The sequence below is a fragment of the Lissotriton vulgaris genome, chromosome 1_1 (assembly GCF_964263255.1).
Source record: "Lissotriton vulgaris chromosome 1_1, aLisVul1.2, whole genome shotgun sequence".
NCBI classification, from domain to species: Eukaryota; Metazoa; Chordata; class Amphibia; order Caudata; family Salamandridae; genus Lissotriton; species Lissotriton vulgaris.
The window spans coordinates 482,953,265-482,974,234 of NC_141685.1; the positions used below are offsets into that span (position 1 = coordinate 482,953,265).

Genomic DNA, 20,970 nt, shown 5'->3' on the forward strand with positions numbered 1-20,970 from the left:
AGCTTCATGGGTCAGGAAGGCAGTCACAGGAACAGGTGGTATCCGGCATCTACAAGCTCTGTTTGCTGTCTATAATTTCCTTTCTCTTAACTCATCCACAGCAAATAAGAGGATGTTCCAGGTCAAAGGCTGGGTCAAAATGTCAATCCAGTAATATCATGGCGAATAAAATGTACATGGTGTTATCTATGGTATTCCCGGTATTTTGCTGAATATACCAGAACCACCTTGGAATTCGATGCATTGCTTCCCCCTATAGTCTGGATTCACTGCATTATTTCCCCTGTATGCAGCATAACTAATGCATCTCCTCCCCATGGAGTCAGACACCAATGGCAATGCAGTGGTGTCAAACAGGTGCTGAGTCAATTTCTTCAGCCGCAGTCTCACGATACGGCTATCTTGTCAGCCACACAGCAGGACCTGCGCCAGAGTCAGTGCAGGGGTCTCAGACTTCAGAAACTCTGACAGTTTCTTCAGCCACAGGCAGGCACTGCATCAATGTCTTTGGTGCACGGCAGCAGTGCATGGATATTTCACCCACACAGTGGTGCTGTGTAGGAAATACCAGTGCTGGAAGGGCGATGCGTCGATTTTGATGGTTTCAGGTCAGTCTTTGCAGCAGGAACAATCTCCTGTGACCCAGAACTGGATTTGGTGCCCTATGACAGGTAGAACTCCTAGCAGTGGAGTTCAAGGATGCTGCAGGTGAAGTATTTGTGTACCTGAGACTTCTTAACAGAAGGCATGCTCGACTTCAACCCCTTGGAGAATCTTCTCCAGCAGAATACAGCAAAGTAAAAGTCCAGTCCTTTTCACTGCCCACAGACAGAAGCAGCAACTGTAGGCCAACCCAGCAAAGCAACACACAGCAAAGGTACAGGACTCCTGACAGCTCTTCTTCTTGGCAGGGTTCTCTCAATCCAGAAGTGTTCTAAAAGTCTGAGTGTTAGAGTCCAAAATGTATACCCCTTTTGGCCTTTGAAATAATCATTCTTCATCAAAGGATTGTCTTTGTAGTGTAATCTCTGGACGGTGCAAACATACATAGCCCGACTCACGCCACCTTATTGCCTTGTTCTCCCCAGATCGTGGCAGTGATTCTAGGCAGGACCAGGGACGCCCATGAAGCCAACAATTGTAGTGCTTCTAGTAAGAGCCTACCAGCTCACCTTTCTTTACACATCTATTTTTTCTAACTGGGAGTGCTTGTCTTTGACCAGTGCACTCACTGTGCGTGGAGCGTCTGTTTACTTGTATACGGTTTTGCATGTGCTTACTTTCACTTTCTAAATATCTAAGCACTAGACGATACCCTCAGTGATGAGGAAGATGACACCCACCCTGACTATGTATGTTTGCACCGTCCAAAGATTTGCGAAGACGTTGCACGTGTGAATGTTGACAACACTGTTCACGCCAAGTACAGTTACGAGTGGGTTGCACTAATCATGATCACAGACTCAGCCTGTAATGTAACAGCACGTATGTCTGTGGGTTCTATGAATCATAGAAAAAACATTACCCTGGATAAACCTCCACGACGTGGTCACCACATAAGATGCACACGAGGTGAACCAAAAACGCTATGTATGCTTTGTGTTTTATGTGTATGTACAATTTGTTTGTTACCCCAACCCCATCCCACATTTTTTTTCACAGGTTTTTTTCCGGAATTCTCGGAGAAGAACATAATTTTGTAACTAACCGCGAATTTGTGGTTATTGTTGTTTCATGTAGCCGAGGGCAGGGTACGCCTTAGCGAGTGTGCACCACCCCAACTAGAAACACTGGTCTTGACGAAAACCTTATAATCACACTATGGTTGAAACATGTAGACCAACATATATTTTTTTTAAATCACCACACGTCTTTGTAGACACCAACAGCCTACCTAATCAGGCATAAGTGTCCCACAATATTTTTAACGGTTACCCAATCACTCCGGAATAAACTCTATGAGTGAGTAGTATTGGTCAATTTTTATTAAAACACTCACTTTACTCCTTTGCACATATAATATTCAAAAAACCCGCTCCACTGTAGTCAGGTGTCGAAGCACACCCGGATGGCACTCGGCTGTCCGGGTGGGACCCCGTTGATGAAGCATGTCACCAACCAGGTTGGTGAGTGAAGGGTCTTCTAAGGACACACTCTGTCCTTTGTTGGGTGGCACTCCATGCACCGCACTATCTTTCTAAATTGGAGATAGTTTAACAGCCTCTTGGGGGTACTCCTCCATTTGTTGTAGGGGACCAGGAGTTTCCTCCCTACACATATATGAATACCCTTTCTCTCTCATTTTGTTGAGTAAAAAGTGGGTGAACCCCCCAGGTTGACATGGCAGTTTAAAACAGCACTCACAGACACTGCAATGGCAGGTATGAGACAGGTTTGCAGGGCTACTTATGTGGGTAGCACAACCAGTGCTACATGCCCACTAGTAGCATGTGATGTACAGGCCCTGGACGCACACATTGCACTTTACTAGGAACTTATCATTAAATCAAATATTCCAGACATGGAGAACCAATCAGGCTTACAATTTACACAGGGAGCACTTGCCTTTTAGCACTGATCAGCAGTGTTAAAGTGCCCAGAATGCATAAACCAGCAAAATGGAAGTCCAGGACACACTAATAAATACCGGAGGTAGAGGCAAAAAGTCACGGGACACCACACCAAGGATGCCAGGTCTAAAAATGGAAAACTAAAATGTCATTAAGAGATGAAACTGTTGGAAATAAATTATTCCACTTATGTTGTATGTTGTGCAAGGAAGCAATTATACAAAGTTGATGGGCAAGAAATGTCTCCACTTCAGCTATGTAAAAATAACAGGCTAACGTTGTAATATTTCCTGAATTTAAATGTCAGTTCTGTAAACGTGATGGTATCCATGAATGCTACAAGAATAAGCCTACATGATGTAGATTGTGATTCAGACAAAAATGGGACAGATTAACAAAGGTACTTATAATGAGTAGCAGGGAATTCTGATCAGTGCCCAAACAGGTTTAAAATTCCGAGATTGTGGTGAATACACAATGTCCACACCACCCCCTCCTCAAAAAGAAATCACAGGAAAATCCTAAATAAATCAGGGAAAATGTGCAGGAAACTCCAGCATATGCACACTTTGGTACTGCAAAAACTGGTTACGCATATATTTCAAAATATTCCCCTATATACTCATCCAAGGCATTTAACGCGGTAAGTAAATACCTCATTCTGCTCGTAATATTTAGCAAGTGTGTTAAATATATCACCCTTAACACATGCACTCCTATCAGGGCCAAAGTGTTGTCTATGAACAGTTGTGTCTTACTCCTAACTTGGATGTTACTTACTACTGAATTTCCTGCTTTAATGCCTTCAACTCAAAAGTGTCTTGGCCAGCAATGATTTACCAGTTAAAAAAAACAAAAAAACAGTTGTTTATTTTAAATTTGTCACTTTACAACACGTATTGGAATTAATTTCTTATTAATATGTTATGTTTGCAGGTTGAAGAATTTACCCTTTAGTTTCGCCAAATTAAAAGATCTTGCAGCACTGTGGCTTTCTGACAATCAGGTAATATGCTTTAATGTGTCTTATCAGGGATAGAAGCGAAATGTGAAAAATAAACGCAACAATCTGCATGTTTTGTGCCATTTAAAGGCAGTTCCAATCTGCATTCAATTAGTATGCACGTACAGTACTTACTAACATTATTACCAGACTTCAGTTAATTGCAATCAGAAACAAATAATTGAATGTTTTTTCAGAATATATGTTTAGCATTTTTATACCCAGGAATACATTTGCATGAGCTTCCAAACTTACCAAATTAGGTTTTTCGCATTGAAATAGTTTTCCAACAGTAGTGTTTGATAACAACATTATCAGTAAATTTGAAAAACACATCATATGTTTATTATTATTTATTATTTAAGTCTTATAAAGCGCCTGCCAGACCCGAAGGTATCAGAGCGCTTTACATTTATCATGATGCAATCGAACACACATTATTTCAATAAGTAGCTTTGTCTCATGTCAAATCCTGTTAAGGCTTGGAGGTGCTCATAGGAGCGAATCAAAAGGCAGGCGATATAAATGTCTTCTTGTTGAAGTGTCTATATTCTTCACTGGGCGAGATCCCTGAGGCAGAGGAGCCCTGTCTTGTCGGTTGAAAGCTATCAATTTGGAAGAGTTTGGTTGAGGAAAAGGTCTTTGAGCTGTATTTTGAAGTTTATGAAGGAGGTGTTATTTCTGAAATGGACTGGGATGGAGTTCCAAATTTAAAGGGTATTTCCAGTGAAGGAGCGTGATAAGGGCCTAGATGTATCAAGCATTTTGCAATTCGTTAAGGCCGAAATTCGCATAGGAATGAATGGGAAATTATTCCTTATTTGCGAATTCGCAACTTGCGAATTCGCAAATTAGGAATAATAAGGAATCGCAAAAAAATCGCGATTTAAAACATACATCCCATTTTGCGATTTCTTAATAGCGATTCGGTAAAAATCGCTATTAAGAAATCGCAAATAGGAACGATGATACATCTAGGCCAAGGTTTTTTGTTTGCGAGTTTTGAGAGTTATGTGGAATAGTGTGTTAGTGCTCCTGAGATTTCTAGTCTGGCTTGCCTTTTTGAGTTTGGAAGCCAGGTAGGCAAGTTTACCAGTGTGTAATCTCAAGGATTACGCAAAGTGATATGTTAAGGACCACATGGACATGTAACACTTTTCTTTTAGAATATTAACCACCTAAATAAAATGAAACTGGGTGATCTGAATATAGTGGCCTTAAAATCCCATTTATTAGTGCACTTTCTTCTCTGCTGTAAAGAAATTTGGCATCACGGTCCAACTCCGTTCCATCTCCATCCGTGCTGTGCTCTACAGTACTTGGCCCCTCATTACAAGCTGTGTAGTGATCAGGTCCAAAATATCACACTCTGTAAATACCGAAATTGCAGGGCTTGATAATTGCAGGTATGGCATTCGGTGCATATTATGCTTTACAGTCTTTAAATATCTATGAAAATTAGCGATTGACCTCCAATTTCTACAGTTTTCCCTAATTTTGAGCACGTTTTCATATCCGCATTTCATCTGTTTTTTCCTGGGCTAAACGGATAAATATCATGTTTTTTTATTTTATTTTTATTTTTTTTAATTTTTTGTTCACCTGGTAGCGATACAAAACACATCGATCATTAGCTCACATATGCAGAATTGCATTGTTTTACACAGTTATGTCTACATGTAGCAAAATGTCTGAGTTACCAACACATCATTAGCATTACAACACATATAGCGTAAAGTAGACCATAGTACAGTAAAGGGACCCTGAATTTCATGTAGCTGACATGCGATTTGGCAGTATGGTATCGTGATATATTGGTGTTTATACATTCAGGTGTTCTACAGTCTGATTCTCTGTTGAGGTAGTTGGTCCTGCACTACCTGGTTCCCCCTCATTGTCTCTAAAGGGTGATTCCGGTTGTCGCTGCAGGTACTCCACTAGGGGCCGCCCAAAAGTCTCTCTGCCTTGCAGCCTGTGGAAGTTCTTCTTCAAATGTTCCTAATGTCTCTTTACAGTATGCCATGTCTGATAGCCAGTCTTTAAACCGAGGCGGGCGCTTACTGCCCCATCTGATGGCAATGCGCCTTTTCGCCAGTAAGAGCGCTAATGCTAATAACCTATGTCGTCTAGGCAATTTAAGTTTATAAGCTCCTAGGAGACACGTTAGTGGTGTGTTCGGTATTAGTTCTGCCAGCATTTGAGTTAACGCCTCTACCACCTCCCGCCAGTATGCCTCCAGGGCCGGGCACGCCCATGCTGTGTGGATGAAGTCAGCACGAGGGGAGTTACACCTTTTACATCTGTCGTCCGACCTGAGTCCGTATCTACAGAGCTTATCTGGAGTGTAATATATCTGATGTATGACTCTAAAATGTATTATACGGAGGTTACAATTTGGCGTGAGCAGATGTAATTGTGTGCAGCTGTAGTTCCATTCATCTTCAGAAATAGGGGACCCGAGCACAGCCTCCCAACGCAACAGTGCCCTGTCTGTGTCTGTATGTTGCTCGTTTTGTGATGAAGTGTACAATTTTGTTACTAATGCCACCCTTGTCGGCGCCGTAAGCAGCACCTGCAGCGCTTGCAGTGGGAATCACCATGTAGATCTCTTATTGCCGCCCTTAGTCTGTAGTAGGCAAATTGCTTTAGTGGTGTCTGATGTGTGCTTAAGGACGGGTTCTGGTAAGTGATGAAAGTGTTGTGCGGAAATAGTGCTCCTAGCGTCGTGAGTCCCATCTCATCTAGAATCTGCATCATATTCTGTTCTTGTGTGACCGACAGTTTGGGGTGGTGCGCCAATGGCAGCGCCGGAGCGTAGATTGGTAGTTTGCGCGCTCATCGTGCAAGCATGTGCCAGGCTCGTGACGTGCACTTCACGGGATGTATTAAGTGATTTGGATAATTCTCCTCTGGGTCTGATATATATTGTGTCAGTTTATTCGAGTGGATACTATCCGTTTCCACCGCTATATGGGGGATGTGTGAGTGGTGTTGTGTCCAGTAGTGCGCATGGTTTGCCTGTGCGCAATAGTAATAAAGTTGTAGGTCAGGTGCCGCAAAGCCTCCTTGACGGTATGGCTTGATTAGAACCTTCCAGCTCACCCTGGTCTGTTTCCCGGCCCACGTAAGCTTTTGTAGCAGTGTTTGTATTTTGGCAAAGAAAGCCTGCGGCAGCCAAATGGGAACATTCCAGAAGAGGTACAGAAATCGTGGCAATATTGTCATTTTTTGTAGAGCAATTCGATCCTCCATTGATAACGGCACTTTAATCCATTTTTCAATGTGGTCTTCCATTTTACACACTGCTGTTCCGTAGTTTGCCCTTATCACCGTCTCTGGGTCTCGGTGTACCCATACTCCCAGGTATTTTACCGGCTCAGTACTCCACTTCAGTGGATACTCTAGGTGCGGCTCCGGGGTTCCTGCCGTCATAGGGATCACGACTGATTTGTCCCAATGTATACTTAGGCCTGAATATTGTTCAGATTTTATATATTCTCGAATCAGTGTGTTCAGATTCTTATCCGGATCCCTAGTGTACAGGACCATGTCGTCCGCGTAGAGAGATATGCTCACCGCGCGGAGGTTGAATTGCAGTGCCGTTTCTGGGTGGTTTTGTCTAATTTTACCGGCCAGCGGCTCCAGCGTGAGCGCAAATACGATAGGTGACAGAGGGCATCCCTGCCTCGTACCGTGGCTTATTCTGAATGGGTGTGAGGTGTGGCCGTTGATTCGCACTCTTGCGTTAGGTTCGTCGTATAGCAGCGCAATCCATTTTAGGAAGGCTGGTGGGAACCCCATCCTCTTTAAGACAGTCATCATAAAGTCCCATTCCACGGAGTCGAAAGCTTTCGCTGCATCCAGTAACGCGGCCGCCGCCGGTATCTCTGGGTGCGGGCTGTGATACATCGTGAATATGTTCTGATATTTTGGGTTGTGGATCTCGTGGGTATAAAGCCCGCTTGATCCGGGAGCACGAGAAGTTCTAGCAGTGGTTGTATTCTGTTTGCTAGAATTTTTGCCACTATTTTTACATCTATGTTAATAAGTGATAATGGGCGATATAATGCGCATAGGTTAGGGTCTTTGCCAGGCTTTGGAAGCGCTATCAGCAGCGCTTCACGTAGCGTCGGTGGAAGGGCCTCCTCCTCATATGCCTCCTCGAGCATAAGCGGCTCCGGGGTTCCTGCCGTCATAGGGATCACGACTGATTTGTCCCAATGTATACTTAGGCCTGAATATTGCTCAGATTTTATATATTCTCGAATCAGTGTGTTCAGATTCTTATCCGGATCCCTAGTGAACAGGACCATGTCGTCCGCGTAGAGAGATATGCTCACCGCGCGGAGGTTGAATTGCAGTGCCGTTTCTGGGTGGTTTTGTCTAATTTTACCGGCCAGCGGCTCCAGCGTGAGCGCAAATACGATAGGTGACAGAGGGCATCCCTGCCTCGTACCGTGGCTTATTCTGAATGGGTGTGAGGTGTGGCCGTTGATTCGCACTCTTGCGTTAGGTTCGTCGTATAGCAGCGCAATCCATTTTAGGAAGGCTGGTGGGAACCCCATCCCCTTTAAGACAGTCATCATAAAGTCCCATTCCACGGAGTCGAAAGCTTTCGCTGCATCCAGTAACGCGGCCGCCGCCGGTATCTCTGGGTGCGGGCTGTGATACATCGTGAATATGTTCTGATATTTTGGGTTGTGGATCTCGTGGGTATAAAGCCCGCTTGATCCGGGAGCACGAGAAGTTCTAGCAGTGGTTGTATTCTGTTTGCTAGAATTTTTGCCACTATTTTTACATCTATGTTAATAAGTGATAATGGGCGATATAATGCGCATAGGTTAGGGTCTTTGCCAGGCTTTGGAAGCGCTATCAGCAGCGCTTCACGTAGCGTCGGTGGAAGGGCCTCCTCCTCATATGCCTCCTCGAGCATAAGAGCCAGCTGTGGAATGAGCAGATCTTTGTACTCCTTATAGAATTCCCCTGGCAGCCCATCAATCCCCGGGGCTTTGTTATTGGGTAGTGAGTTGACTGCCTCTCGAAACTCATCTTCTGTGATGTGATGACCAAGAAATTCCCTGTGAGTGTCCGACAGCCAAGCTAACCCAACGTCATCGAGATACTCATGAATTTCTGGTTGTGAGTGCGCTACTTTCGTGGTATACAGCTCAGAATAGTATGTGCTGAATCGGTCCAGAATAGAAGGGGTATCATACACTCGTTCATTCCGAGCATCTTCTATTTGTGTGATTAGGGAGGTGCTCTGTGCTGGTTTGATTTTCTGCGACAGCGCCCTTCCCGGTCGCCCCCCTCCCCATATGCTCTAGCTCTATACCTTTTGGATAGGTATTTTATTTCGGTGTCAGCATATTTGTGGTATGTGTCTACTTTCTTCCTAATGTCTGCCAAAATGGAGTCCTGCAGTGTGTTGGCATAGTCTGTTTCTAACGTCTGGATTTCGCGTTCCACCATTGACAGTTGTTGCCTGATATCTCTGAGAATCCCGGCATGTTTGCTGATGCAGTGTCCCCTTATGGTGACTTTAAAAGCCTCCCATACTGTCCTTTGACTCTCTACTGACCCAGCATTATGTTGGAATAAGTCCTCTATTGTTTGTTTCAGCTCTTCCCTGAATACCTGGTCTTGTAGTCCTTCCGGCCTGAGCCTCCATGTGAACTGTCTCGGTGTGTGAGTGGGAATCTCCAGCACCAAACGCACAGGGGAATGGTCTGATAGCGTCTTTGGCAGGTGTTCTACTGATGTGGTCCAAGTGCTCAATTCCCTTGTGGTTAGCCAGTAATCTAGTCTCAACCATGTGCTGTGAGTCAGCGATGTGCATGTGCCCTCCCGTTTACCCGGGTGTCTGTCGCCATATGTCTATCATGTCCCAGTCATGCATGCCATCAACTATAACTCGGGCCACACGTCTACCATGTCTGTCTTCTTCTGCGGCCCTATCTAACAGTGGATCTAGGCATCTGTTAAAGTCTCCACCCCATATAACTGCTGTTGGCTGTGTATCTCAGAGCTTGGACCAGATTTCTTCATAGAAGAGTGGGTCGTCCGTGTTAGGTCCATATGTCATGATAAGTGTAAGGTCTGTACCTCCAAAATACCCTCTTAGTAATATGTACCTCCCCTGATCATCTGTCATCGTAGTATGAAGAGTAAATGGGATATTACGTTTAATCAGTATTAGCACTCCCCAAGCGTAGTTCGAGTAAGAGGACATAACCTTGAACTATGCCCATCGGTACCCAACCCTGCATTCTCTCTGGGGTTTGACGTGTGTTTCCTGAATGCATGCAATGTCAACTCTATGCCTATCCAGGTAGGCAAATACTTTCCTAATTTTACGTGGATCTTGCAGGCCTCTCACATTCCAGGATATGAGGGTGAGTGTCCTAACCTGTCGTGTCCCGTCTGCCATGTTGTCTCTCAGTACAGTTAGTCATACATGTATATCTTACTGGTCTCATTTCTATACAATCCTGCTAGCAATTAGTATTGTGTTCATCTGCTACCAGGTGATTTTCTGCAGTGAGCCCCCCCTCCCTCCCCCACCCTCTTCGCCGTAACCCCCCCGACGAAGACATACCCCTCAGCGCTATCATATCCTTTTCCCTCACCGATGTATGCATAGCGCTAAAAACTATTTCCCACTGTTCAAACAGGTGTGGTGTACACTGGTGGGCGGAAGTAGCCAGGACCGACCTCCCTCTACTCAGGTGACCAGAGGGGTGGCCATTTTAACAACATGGTAGTGCACTGTTTGTGCGAACATCAAATTGAAATGACTCTCAAACATAACTCGCAATTTATTCACAACAGGTATATCTTATCATAAACATTCAGTTACTCCAACAATAGATACGGAATTCTATGCATTATGTCTATAGGTTACAACTTATCTGAGCCGCCTGTCCTCATCTCAGAATTCTCGACGCATTTGTATGTCTCTGCTGCAAAGCCCCCGCACTTCTGTGCCTGTCTCCGCTCCAGCCAGTTGGGCAGCAGCAGAGCGTCTCAATGTCAATAGCTTCGGATGAGGCGTACGCAAGTCCTCAGCAGTACTGTCCTAGGGTATCCACAGCTTGGGCAAATATGGCTCTCATTCCACATCAGACATTTGCCCCTGATCTTGTTGTCTGTCCCTTGGTGATCATCTGCATTCGCCTCTCTGCTTCTTCAGTTGCAAGTATTTTAAGGCCTCTTTAGGGTCATTAAATATCTTTACCGAGCCGTCGTCTGTGATCTTTAGTCTGGCGGGATATAGCATGGCATATGGTATCTGAAGGTCCCGTAGTTTCTGCTTTGCCTGTGTGTATTTTTTCTGTGCCTCCTGGACAGATTAAGTGAAGTCCGGGTATAGCGCTATGTCCGTTCCCTCATGCCGCAATGTTCCTATTTCGCGGGCTTTCCGGAGTGCTGCATCCCGGTCACGGTAGTTTAGTAGTTTCGCTATAATGGGTCTCGGTCTGGTACCCACTGGTGGTTTCGGGGCAAGAGATCTGTGGGCTCTCTCGACGAGGAAGACTTCGGAGAACGTCTCCCTCCCCAGCAAGGATATCAATAGCTGTTCCAAGTACTTTTCCATGGGGCATGTATTTGTGGTTTCTGCAACTCTCATGATGCGAATGTTGCTCCGCCGAGAACGGGCCTCCAAATCTTTTGTCTTGGCAGTCAGCGCGGCAAGCTGCTTGTCCACCCCCGATTGTCTGGTAGTGATTTGATTATTCGTATCTTCGACATCAGAAATCCTACGTTCTGCCATGTCTATCCATTCGGTGTGCCTGTCCATCCTCTCAGACATTCGGTCCACTCTATGTGTGAGGCTATCTATTTTCCCATCGATGGTTGTTAGCTGCAATAGGCTCTCACTACCCGAGCTCAGCACTGTATGGTTTGTATGTGCACCGTGTGCTTCAGGTCTTCTTGATGATGACCGGCTGATGGCTCCCGGCGTGCCCGCTAGTTTCGGACGCCCACCTCAGTTCTCCAGGCTTCTGGGGGTGTTTGCTGTTGATGATTATGGCTCTATGTGGTTTCTACAGTATGTAGTTTACCAATTCCTCCTTTGACAGTCACTTAGCAGGGGCTTATAAGTCGCTCGCCACTATGCTGTCTTACAGGCCTCTACCGTGCCTCGTGGACTGCTGATATCTGCTGGCGCATCCCCACGCCAGCGGCTGTGCTTGGTGTCGATGGGCCTTCTAATTTACTGCACTGATATATGTTCCCTCACATGTGGCGGCTCCTCTGTCGTCTAGCGCTGCGCCTGCTGTTGGCTCGCGTTCCTCCGCTGCTGGCCGTACAGTGTATAATAATCGGCAGTCCGGTAGTCTAAAGCACTTATTTAGTGGAGCTCAATGCCTCGCACCATGCTCTGTGCTAACGTCTTCCGCGGGACTGTAAACTTAGGCTCTTTGAATTTAACGCTCGCACTTCGCGGCCTCACCTGGCTCCCAGATTTTACTGATGTCCAATTCGCTACGGCTCTCGGATTCCCCACTTATTTGCGGAGCTGGCCGTGCCTGGGGCATGCTATTGTGGATGTCTGTTCCTTTGGTCGGAGCTCAATCTCGCCGGTGGCGCTTTAGACACCCTTCGAACCACCGCGGCGGGCGGGACTTCCTTCAGCCGAGTTGCGTGCCTTGCGTCTCGGAATGAGCTTTCACCTCAGGCCGGTGCTTCATTCGCGCCATCTACTTGCTAGGCTGCAGCAGGTCTCCAGGTCTCTTGGCGTCCAGTGTGACCTCCCAAGCTGTGTTTCACCATTACGGAGTGTTGGCTGCTTGTCGGTCAGGTAAGTTGCTGTGAATTCAGTGCGATGTCCGCATTTGTGGTGCAGGATTGGGATGGTTTAGGCGAACCCTTAGAGGAGCTTGTTTACAGTGCGGCCATTCCGTTCCGCGGCTAGCTCCGCCCCCCAAGTATCATGGTTGTGGGTTTTCCTGCTGAACTCATCATCCCACTTTGACCTCAAGATCTTATTTATAGCCAAATCTGGGTTTCCCCATTCCTTGCACTGAGGCAGTTAGAAGGATCTGCTCTGGGCCACGATCTAGACTCAATGCCATATTTTCCCTTCTGCAGTCGCCAAAGCCCTATCACACTCCCTGCTCTAGCCTAGAATAGTGAATGAATGCTATGCTGTCCTACCTGTCGCAACAATGCAAAAAGTAGAAGGGTGATACCGAATGGACTGGGATAGGAGAATCATGAAAGCAACATGGACAGAGAAGGACAGTATCATTAGGGCAGGGCGTAATGAGAAAGGCGAACTGGGCAGCTAACAAGGAAGTTAGTTCTGGGAGTGTGTTGTGTTCTCTAAATATCTCCTTCTATCTTCTCTCTCTCTCTCTCCCTCTCCCCTGCTTGACCCCTCCTTCACATTACGTCACCAGCTGGAATGTTGACAGCTGGAAGTTCCACACTGACAGTTGAGTAGTCTACCAACTGTCATATGTCATTTGCTCTTAGGGGTCCACACACACTACTCCTGTTGATGGTGTGTTGTCCATTAAACTCAAATAAAAGGCGAAGCTTAACAATCTCTGCATCCGGAGTCATACTTAACAATAATGGCTAAGAGGTAGCTGGACAACACACCGGAGAACCCACTAAGGAAAAGGAATTAAAAGAAAAAAAATGTAAGGAAGCAGAACTTCAAGGAAAAGAAAGGAAAGTAAATCATCCGAACACAGGCAAGGACAAGTGTGAAAATAAGGCAAGTCGAAAGCTTGTGGAGATGAGAGGAAGAGGAAAGGACTAAACTATTTTGAGAAGAAGTGAAGAACGTAAAATATGTTGAAGGTCAGGAGGGAGTAAAGTACATAGAAGAGACTAAGGAAGTGTGGGAAGCCTTAAAGAATCTATTGGGGTGAAGAGTAATTATCGTATCACCTTGTGAGCTGAAGCGACTGGAAGATTTTAGCAAAGATTAAGATGAATAGTGTTAGGGAAAAAAAAGCTTTTTGCTCGCAGTAAAGCTAATTCAGTGATAAGCGGGAAAAAAAAGACAGAAAGTCAAGTGTTGGTGTGAACTGTGGCGTATTGCAGTAGTCATTATTTGACTAGTTTTAAAATTGTGCCACTGTAACCAGCAACGAGGGAAAAATTACGTAGATTTGTCAAAAGAAACTATACCGGAACGTTGTGGGGTGAATTCACTTCAACACTAGCCGAAAGAAGGAAGCAGACGACACTGGAACTCTCAAATGAAACCCAAAAGAGTATTACTTTGAGGTATTGAGGATGCTCCGGGTCCCAAAAACAAGGAAGAACTTAGAGCATTCCTTTGACTAGTAGAGTACTACTCAAGATTTGTGAGGAACTTTTCAACAAAAACCTACAACATAAGAACTCTCCTAAAGAACAAAAACAAATTTGAATGGACACAGAGTTGTGAAGAAAGTTTCAAAGAACTAAAAAAAGAAATCTGTGGGGCTCCTCCCCTGCAAGGATTTGATAACAATCTGGAGTGTGTGGTGACTCCGGATGCAAGCGGAAAAGGTATTGGAGCTGTCCTCACCCAAATGGAAAACAGTGGTAAAGAAGTCACCATCGCTTTCGCGTCTCGCTCTTTAACCAGAGCACTGAGGAAAAGTACTCAGTTATTGAGAGGGAGGCATTGGCTTGCGTGTGGGGACTAGAACATTTCCGACAGTACATTTGGGGAAAAGGGTCATGTTCGATGTGACCATAAACCATTAACTAATGTACTCACAGGAAAAGGGTTGTACAATGCATCTCCGAGACTGGCACGATTATCTATGAGACTGCTGGACTACAATTATGATATACAATACTTACCAGGAGTAAAAAACGTTGTAGCGGATTTCCTAAGTTGGCTACCTTTACATATTCAGGGAAAAGGACCACAAGAAGAGGAACTCTGTGTAGCTAGCATTAACGAAGAATTCCCAAGCATACAGAAAGATGAACGGAACAAGGAATATCTCAAGGATGAAATGTTACAAGAAATCAGTAAAATGATTGTGGAGGGATGGCCAAAACCAAACATCTAAAGAATGAGTTGAAACCTTTTTGGGAACTACGCAGTGAATTATCGGTGGAGGAGAATGTCATCCTAAGACAAGGAAAAGTAATACCGCCGGAAAAGCTAAGAGAAAGAGTAATCAATCTTTGCCATGAAGGTCATCTTGGCATTAATCAAACTAAACAGGGAATAAAAATTGGTATTGGTGGCCAGGGTCTGACATCGAAATTGAAAGAGCGGTAAGGAACTGTATACCTTGTGCGAATTCAGATAAAACTCAGGTAACTCTAAAACCACCTCTACAACCTTTGAAATGCCCAAACATGCCAAGGGAAAGAGTAGGAATTGATATAATGGGACCCATAAAATATAATGAGGAACATGTAAACGTATTGGTCCTAATAGATCACTTCTCAAAGTGGCCTGAGATAAAGGTTTGCAGGAGGGTGGATGCATCTGACATGGTCAGCTTCTTGGATGGAGTATTCACTAGAGAAGGAATACCGAAAACTATAGTAAGTGATAACGGGAGTCAGTTCACTTCAGACATTTTTAGAAAGTTCACTGAAAGAAACGGTATTACCCACAAAACAACATCTGTTTATCACCAGGCTGGGAATGGTGCAGTGTAAGGATTTAATAGGGTAATAAAGGGAACCATTCAATTGGCTAATAAAAGTGCACAATGTTGGAGAAAGGAAGTGAACAAAATGATTTGGGGATACAGAATAACACCAGGGGAGAATACCAAAGTAAGCCCATTCGAAATGATGAGAGGAAGGACTCGTATTTCAAAGGACAATATTGGATGGCTCAAGACGGGTAGGAAAACGGAATGGTCAGCTGAAACAGTCCGAAAAAGAATTCAAGAGGCACAAAGTTTGTGCAAAAAGAAATATGACAGTAAACACTTGTGCCATGAAATCAAAATAAAGGAAGGAGACAGGGTAAGAGTAAAAAAAAGCGGACACATTGGTAAGGGACAGAAGAAATTTACTGATCTGCTAATAGTGGAGAAACTATTTTGTAACTCCGCACTCCTCAGCGATGGTAAAGTCTGGCATGCCTCCTCCATTGCGGTTTGTGAAAATACAGATGTGATCCCAGACACCAATGAGAGAAAACGCGAGGAGGAGAAGGAAAATGACAATGAAATAGACAACTACGGCTGGTTGGTCGAAGAAACGGAGGAATCTGACGGAGAAGAAGGTATCACATCCAGGCCAGCTAGCAGCAATGCTAGCAGAGAGGAAACTGACAATGAATTTATTGAGTCCATTGGTGAATATAGAGACCTCAGCTTTTCTGATTTGGAGATGTCACCTGCCTGTAGGGAATCTACCTCTACTAGGGAAAAACAAGACGGTGAGGAAGGTATGAGTGACATCTGTGCTTGCAAATATTGTTCTCCGTGACATAGGTCATGTTATGTATAATAGACAAGCTGTACCATATTGTTATTATTATTTGTCTGTTCTGCTTGCCTTGTAAAGCACTCTTTCACCGAAAGGGTCTTGTTCACACTATAAAAAGCTCTAAATTAATTCATAAATAGGTCTATTTTCTTCTCCTCTACCTTCCAGCGGCAGGTTTAGAGCAGGAAGTCCCCTAAACAGCTTTAAAATACATTTTGAATTTGTACAAGCCAAAAAGTACTGAAACTTTGTAAACAAGGCATGTCAGTATTATATACTTATTTATTTATAAGTTTTATATAGCGCAAGCTAGACCCGTGGGTATCAGAGCGCTTTATAACATGAATGAAATAAAGCAGTGAAAAACATGGTTTAATGATACATGAGGAGATATGCATAACAATATTCATTTAGAGGGGTGAGTCAAGTGGTAGCTTAGGTAGGTGAAACAGTCAAAAAGGCCACCAATCTTTGATGGTCTAGATGGTAAGGAGAGGCAACTGGGTTATCAGAGCCTGGCTCAGTTGGCTTTGTCGGTAAAGTATTTGTCGAGGAGATGGAGATTTAAGTCTCTTTTGAAGCAGGAGAAGGAGGGGTTGCATCTGAGTTCAGTCGGGAGTGCGTTCCACAACTTGGGTACATTACTCGAAAAAGATAGGGACTGTTCAATGTATGGGGACTAAATTATTTGTGCAGCATGGGCTCCAGGAAGAAATACCACTTGGGGCATTCTCACTGAAAAACAAGAAGTTGATGAGTGGAGTGCATGAATAAAATTGGTAATTACTCTGGGCCAAATTCTTGTCCAAAAATGTTTTATTGCACTCAGTTGACAACGTTTGCAGCCTTTACTGCAACATCTCTACCAGCAGCTTCAGTGAAGGCTACATAAGGTGGGCTTTTCTCCATCAAGGGAACAGCAGCTATGGACTCCTCTGATCTGGCAGGCTGGTGAGTGAGTGGTTGGATGCAAAAATGAGTTAGCAGGTGGCCGGCTGAGTTTGTGCTTGGAAGAACAAATGGGCAAATTGATGGATACATTCGTTTTGGACTGACAAAATGCATATATAGATGTCTGGATGAAGGAGTGAGCATGGATGAATGACTGAGTGCAAGGATGGATGACTAGGTGACAGTGCATGGATAGGAAAGTGAGGTGGATGAGAGGATTGACAGATAATACGGTGACATAGTGAATGCATTAGATAAATGAATCAGCAAGTAAGTATGAGTGATTGCATGGTTGGGTGAGTGGGTGAATGAATGGATGCATGGAGAGATGGATGAGTGGATGGTTAGATGGTTGGAGAAGTGAAGCAATAGGTGAATGAGAGTGGATGAATTGATGGATGAACTGTATTAACGAAGGAGAGCATATATTAAAGTTGAGTAGATGGGTAAGTGCATGGAGGGTTTAATGGGAGTGTAGATTAATTGGTAGATGAGTGGGTTTATGGACCAAATAATTGGGTGATTGACAGTGCTTTTGAAAGTACTGAACGGGGCACTACAGAAGTACCGATGACCGGGCAAAGTTCTGTGTGTCATCTCTGGATTTGCATCCTTGAAGCCCCTTAATGACAAGGCTAACAAAGACAGTGGTGGAGACGACAAGAGGCCTTGGAGCCTAGTAGAGAAGAGTTATGGGTAAAGCACTACCGCAGACCTGCCAGACTAAAACATAAAGCTATCATTAGCCCTGTAGACCTCCAGACAGTGCATCATGCCCAGACTTAATGTCTTCTACCCTGCTCCAACCATTGGCACATGGACTGCCTATAAACATTTTCCAATGATCTGCATATTGTCCCTGCCATAACTTCATGTTTTCAACCAAGCACTGGCCCCTCATCCTTCATCTATTACCCAGGATTTATCATCTGCATTCTTACTAAAACTCCCAGCACCCAAATTGGCATCCATGCTTGACCCTACTGTCTACACCTGCCACAATGTCTAACTTTATCCTGTCCATGCTGCACTGACCCCTGCACTCTTCTTCCATTTTACGCTTCTTGCCAACTTCTCATACCTATCCCACATGACCTACATCCCTTCCATGAACCCTATCCTCACGTTTGCATTGATCCTCTGTACCATCCACCCAACAGAACAAAGACCTTTGAACACTACTTCCCATCCATCCTACTGGATCCATTCTGGATCCACCAAGGTGCTTATTCTTTCTACACTGATCCCACAACCCTCTATATTCTCTTGAAAAATCTTCTCCCTTTCAAACAATTCCAGCACTCCCCACCCTTTTGTAATGCTTCCCTTGCTACCAGTTAGCCCCTTTCTCCACCAGTGCACCCATCCTATTTACTCAGCAACAATTGTTGAATATGTTCTCCTTAGCCTGCCCCAATGCTGCATCAATCGTCTGCCACCTGAACTTGCCGTTGCAGTATGCCTCCACCTTTCATGAGTTTTCATTATACCCGCTGATGGCTCTGCTCTGAAACCCTTATCTACCCTTGTACCTATCTTTGGTGACATGTCACTACCCAAGCACCAGTCATCACCCTTGAACATTTTGTTAGCCTGCCCCAAGACATGCACATTTCTTCTGCTCTCACAACCCGTCATAGCTGTCAAAGGGGCACATGTAAGGAAATGGAATTCTAGCCAGCCCTGGATTTTTAGACATCAGAAGTATGTTTACTGGTACGCGTAGTTTCACTTTTCCCATTACTCATTTGGTAAATGTAAATGTAGTTGAGCTTATATAGCGCACAGCTACCCGCAGTGGGTGTCCCGGCGCTTGCTTAGGGAACCCGTCCTGATATTCCCCTGTGTGATAGCCCCAGCGGGTATCCACAAGGTGAAAGTCAGGCATCCCGCCGCGAGGGGCCATTGTGGAGATTAAGCAAGCTATTGCCCAGAGTCGCAGAGTGTGAACCCGTGAGTTGAGAAGGCACCAGAGCGAGAATTATCGAGTCCGTGGAATTTTTAGCCCAAGACCCGCCGAGGCGGGGAATTGAACCCTGGTCCAGGACCGATCTCAGCTTCCGGGTCTGCCGCCTCTAACCCCTGAGCCACACTTCTCCAAGTCCTACAAGTCTCATCTTGCCTAGAATTCCTGCCTAGAAAGCAAGAAATGCTTAAAGTCAACCTGGCATGCCTCCCAGTAACATTAATATCCTGTCCTTTGCGAGCTTCTCCCACCCAAACATCTACACTTGGAACCATGACCACATGCCTGCAGCTTTTCACTGCAATAGCTATTTACCCTTCCTGGCCATATGCTCACACCATGTTTCCACACCAGTAGCCATCTCAGGACGTTATTGCTACAAACGTGCACAATGATCCTTCAATATATAAAAGACCAATAGCAAGGTGCTACTATACATTAGCACAATAATGAAATCAATGTTAGTAAAACATATCCCATGCTACCAATATAAAGTTGTAACAGCAATCATCAAAATATATAACTTATACAAACCCACATAGCAAAATATCTCTATGTAGCTGACACATCTGAATTTACACTGTTCACTTCCACACACAATGCTTGGTTTGCACAGTGCATACATAACGTGCGCTAGTTATAATTCAGCTTCCAAAAGCCCCTCAGCATATACTGATCAATTTTCACAGTCCTAAGTGAGGCACATTGCCAGTTTCCAAAACGTCAAAGTACAGCATATATTGCCTAGTTTCTGTAACCCCTTTCTAGACATATTACCCATAATGCCACAGGAAGACACTTTCATAACATCCCCTTTCAGTGACAAAGAGTCTGTTCCCACAGTTCACTAATGATCTTATACAGTGCAGCTTTGAAATTAATTTATATATTTATTTTATTAGACATATCTGTATAGCATGGAAACTGATCTCAGCGTCACAGTGACATTGTGGTACCACAGAGAATCTGAACCAGGCACTGCTCAAGACTATGATGTCTGCTGACAGCACGGGAGGTGTGTGGAGCCAGTGATGCCACTCAATATGGCAGAAGTGCTTTTCTGGTCTTTTCTGTCTTCTCCTGTCCCCTTTGTGATAGCAGTGATCTACTCTTCCAGCGGTGCTGCTTGGTGGCAAGTGTCTTCCTCTGTTAAAGGTAGCAGTGCACAGTGACATGGATGCTACTCCAAACCCTGGATGTTTCTCTGTGCTATGAGTGCATTCCATGCTTGGAGTACTGATTAACACAATGGGGCTACTTGGTGGTGGAAGTTCAGCTTTGTGTGCACATTCTACTCCCTTTCTTCTCGCTTCGCTTCCCAGCATTTGTATGTGTTGGGCTTTATCCTCTTGCACTTTCTGCATATCTTTGCACAGATGTGGCTGGATCTCAACCTACTACCTTGTGGACCAGTCAGTTCAGACTGTTACACGGTGATGGAGGAGACTGGGAGTCACCTGCACAAGGCTCTAAGAGTAGAAGAGATGGAAGTGAAAAAGTGAAAGGAGTCACACATATCTTGTCTAAGCCATCCATTCTGTCATTCAGTCACACCATTGCCGGCCTTTGCAGACAAAGTTTCTTGAAGTAATTGGGCGGGGTGGGCACTGCTATCCTCTCAATCGCATCTGCTCCTAAGATCCGGGGCGTCCAATATGAGGCCTTTGTGGGGACATGAACGGTGGTTGAGGGCTTCTGGGGCCAAGCCAGGAGCTGCAGGTAGTTGTTGTAGCTGCTGACAGCTTTTAGCAGTCCAGTCTGCCTACCATAAGGGTGGGGACAATTCTAAAGTTTTAATTCCCTTGTGTAAAAGGTAAAATCACCCTGGAGCTGTCGCTCAGATGATTTTTCATGTATGATTTCAATGGTATTTCAATGTACCGTAGAATTTACCTGGACATTCATACCACTGATGAGGCTGTAACGTACTAAGGCTTGCTTGAGAATGCTGAGATCCCGTTCAGAGGCCATGGTTGCAAGGGTGTGATTTGAGGTGTTGCCCCTACAGCAGTGTTCGGTGAGGTATGTGAGAATCAGAGAGATGCTCTTATGACGTACCAAAC

The 20,970-nt window shown here is 44.7% G+C and overlaps 1 protein-coding gene across 1 annotated transcript in view; it reads left to right on the forward strand.

Annotated features, from left to right (window-relative positions):
- The window catches only part of LRRC7 (leucine rich repeat containing 7), a 1,701,172-nt gene that overhangs the window by 1,234,294 nt on the left and 445,908 nt on the right, over positions 1-20,970 (forward strand). Inside the window, exon 13 of the mRNA XM_086936257.1 lies at positions 3,507-3,576. Within this exon, the coding sequence (XP_086792383.1) occupies positions 3,507-3,576 (70 nt within the window). The remainder of the gene's footprint in view (positions 1-3,506; positions 3,577-20,970) is intronic.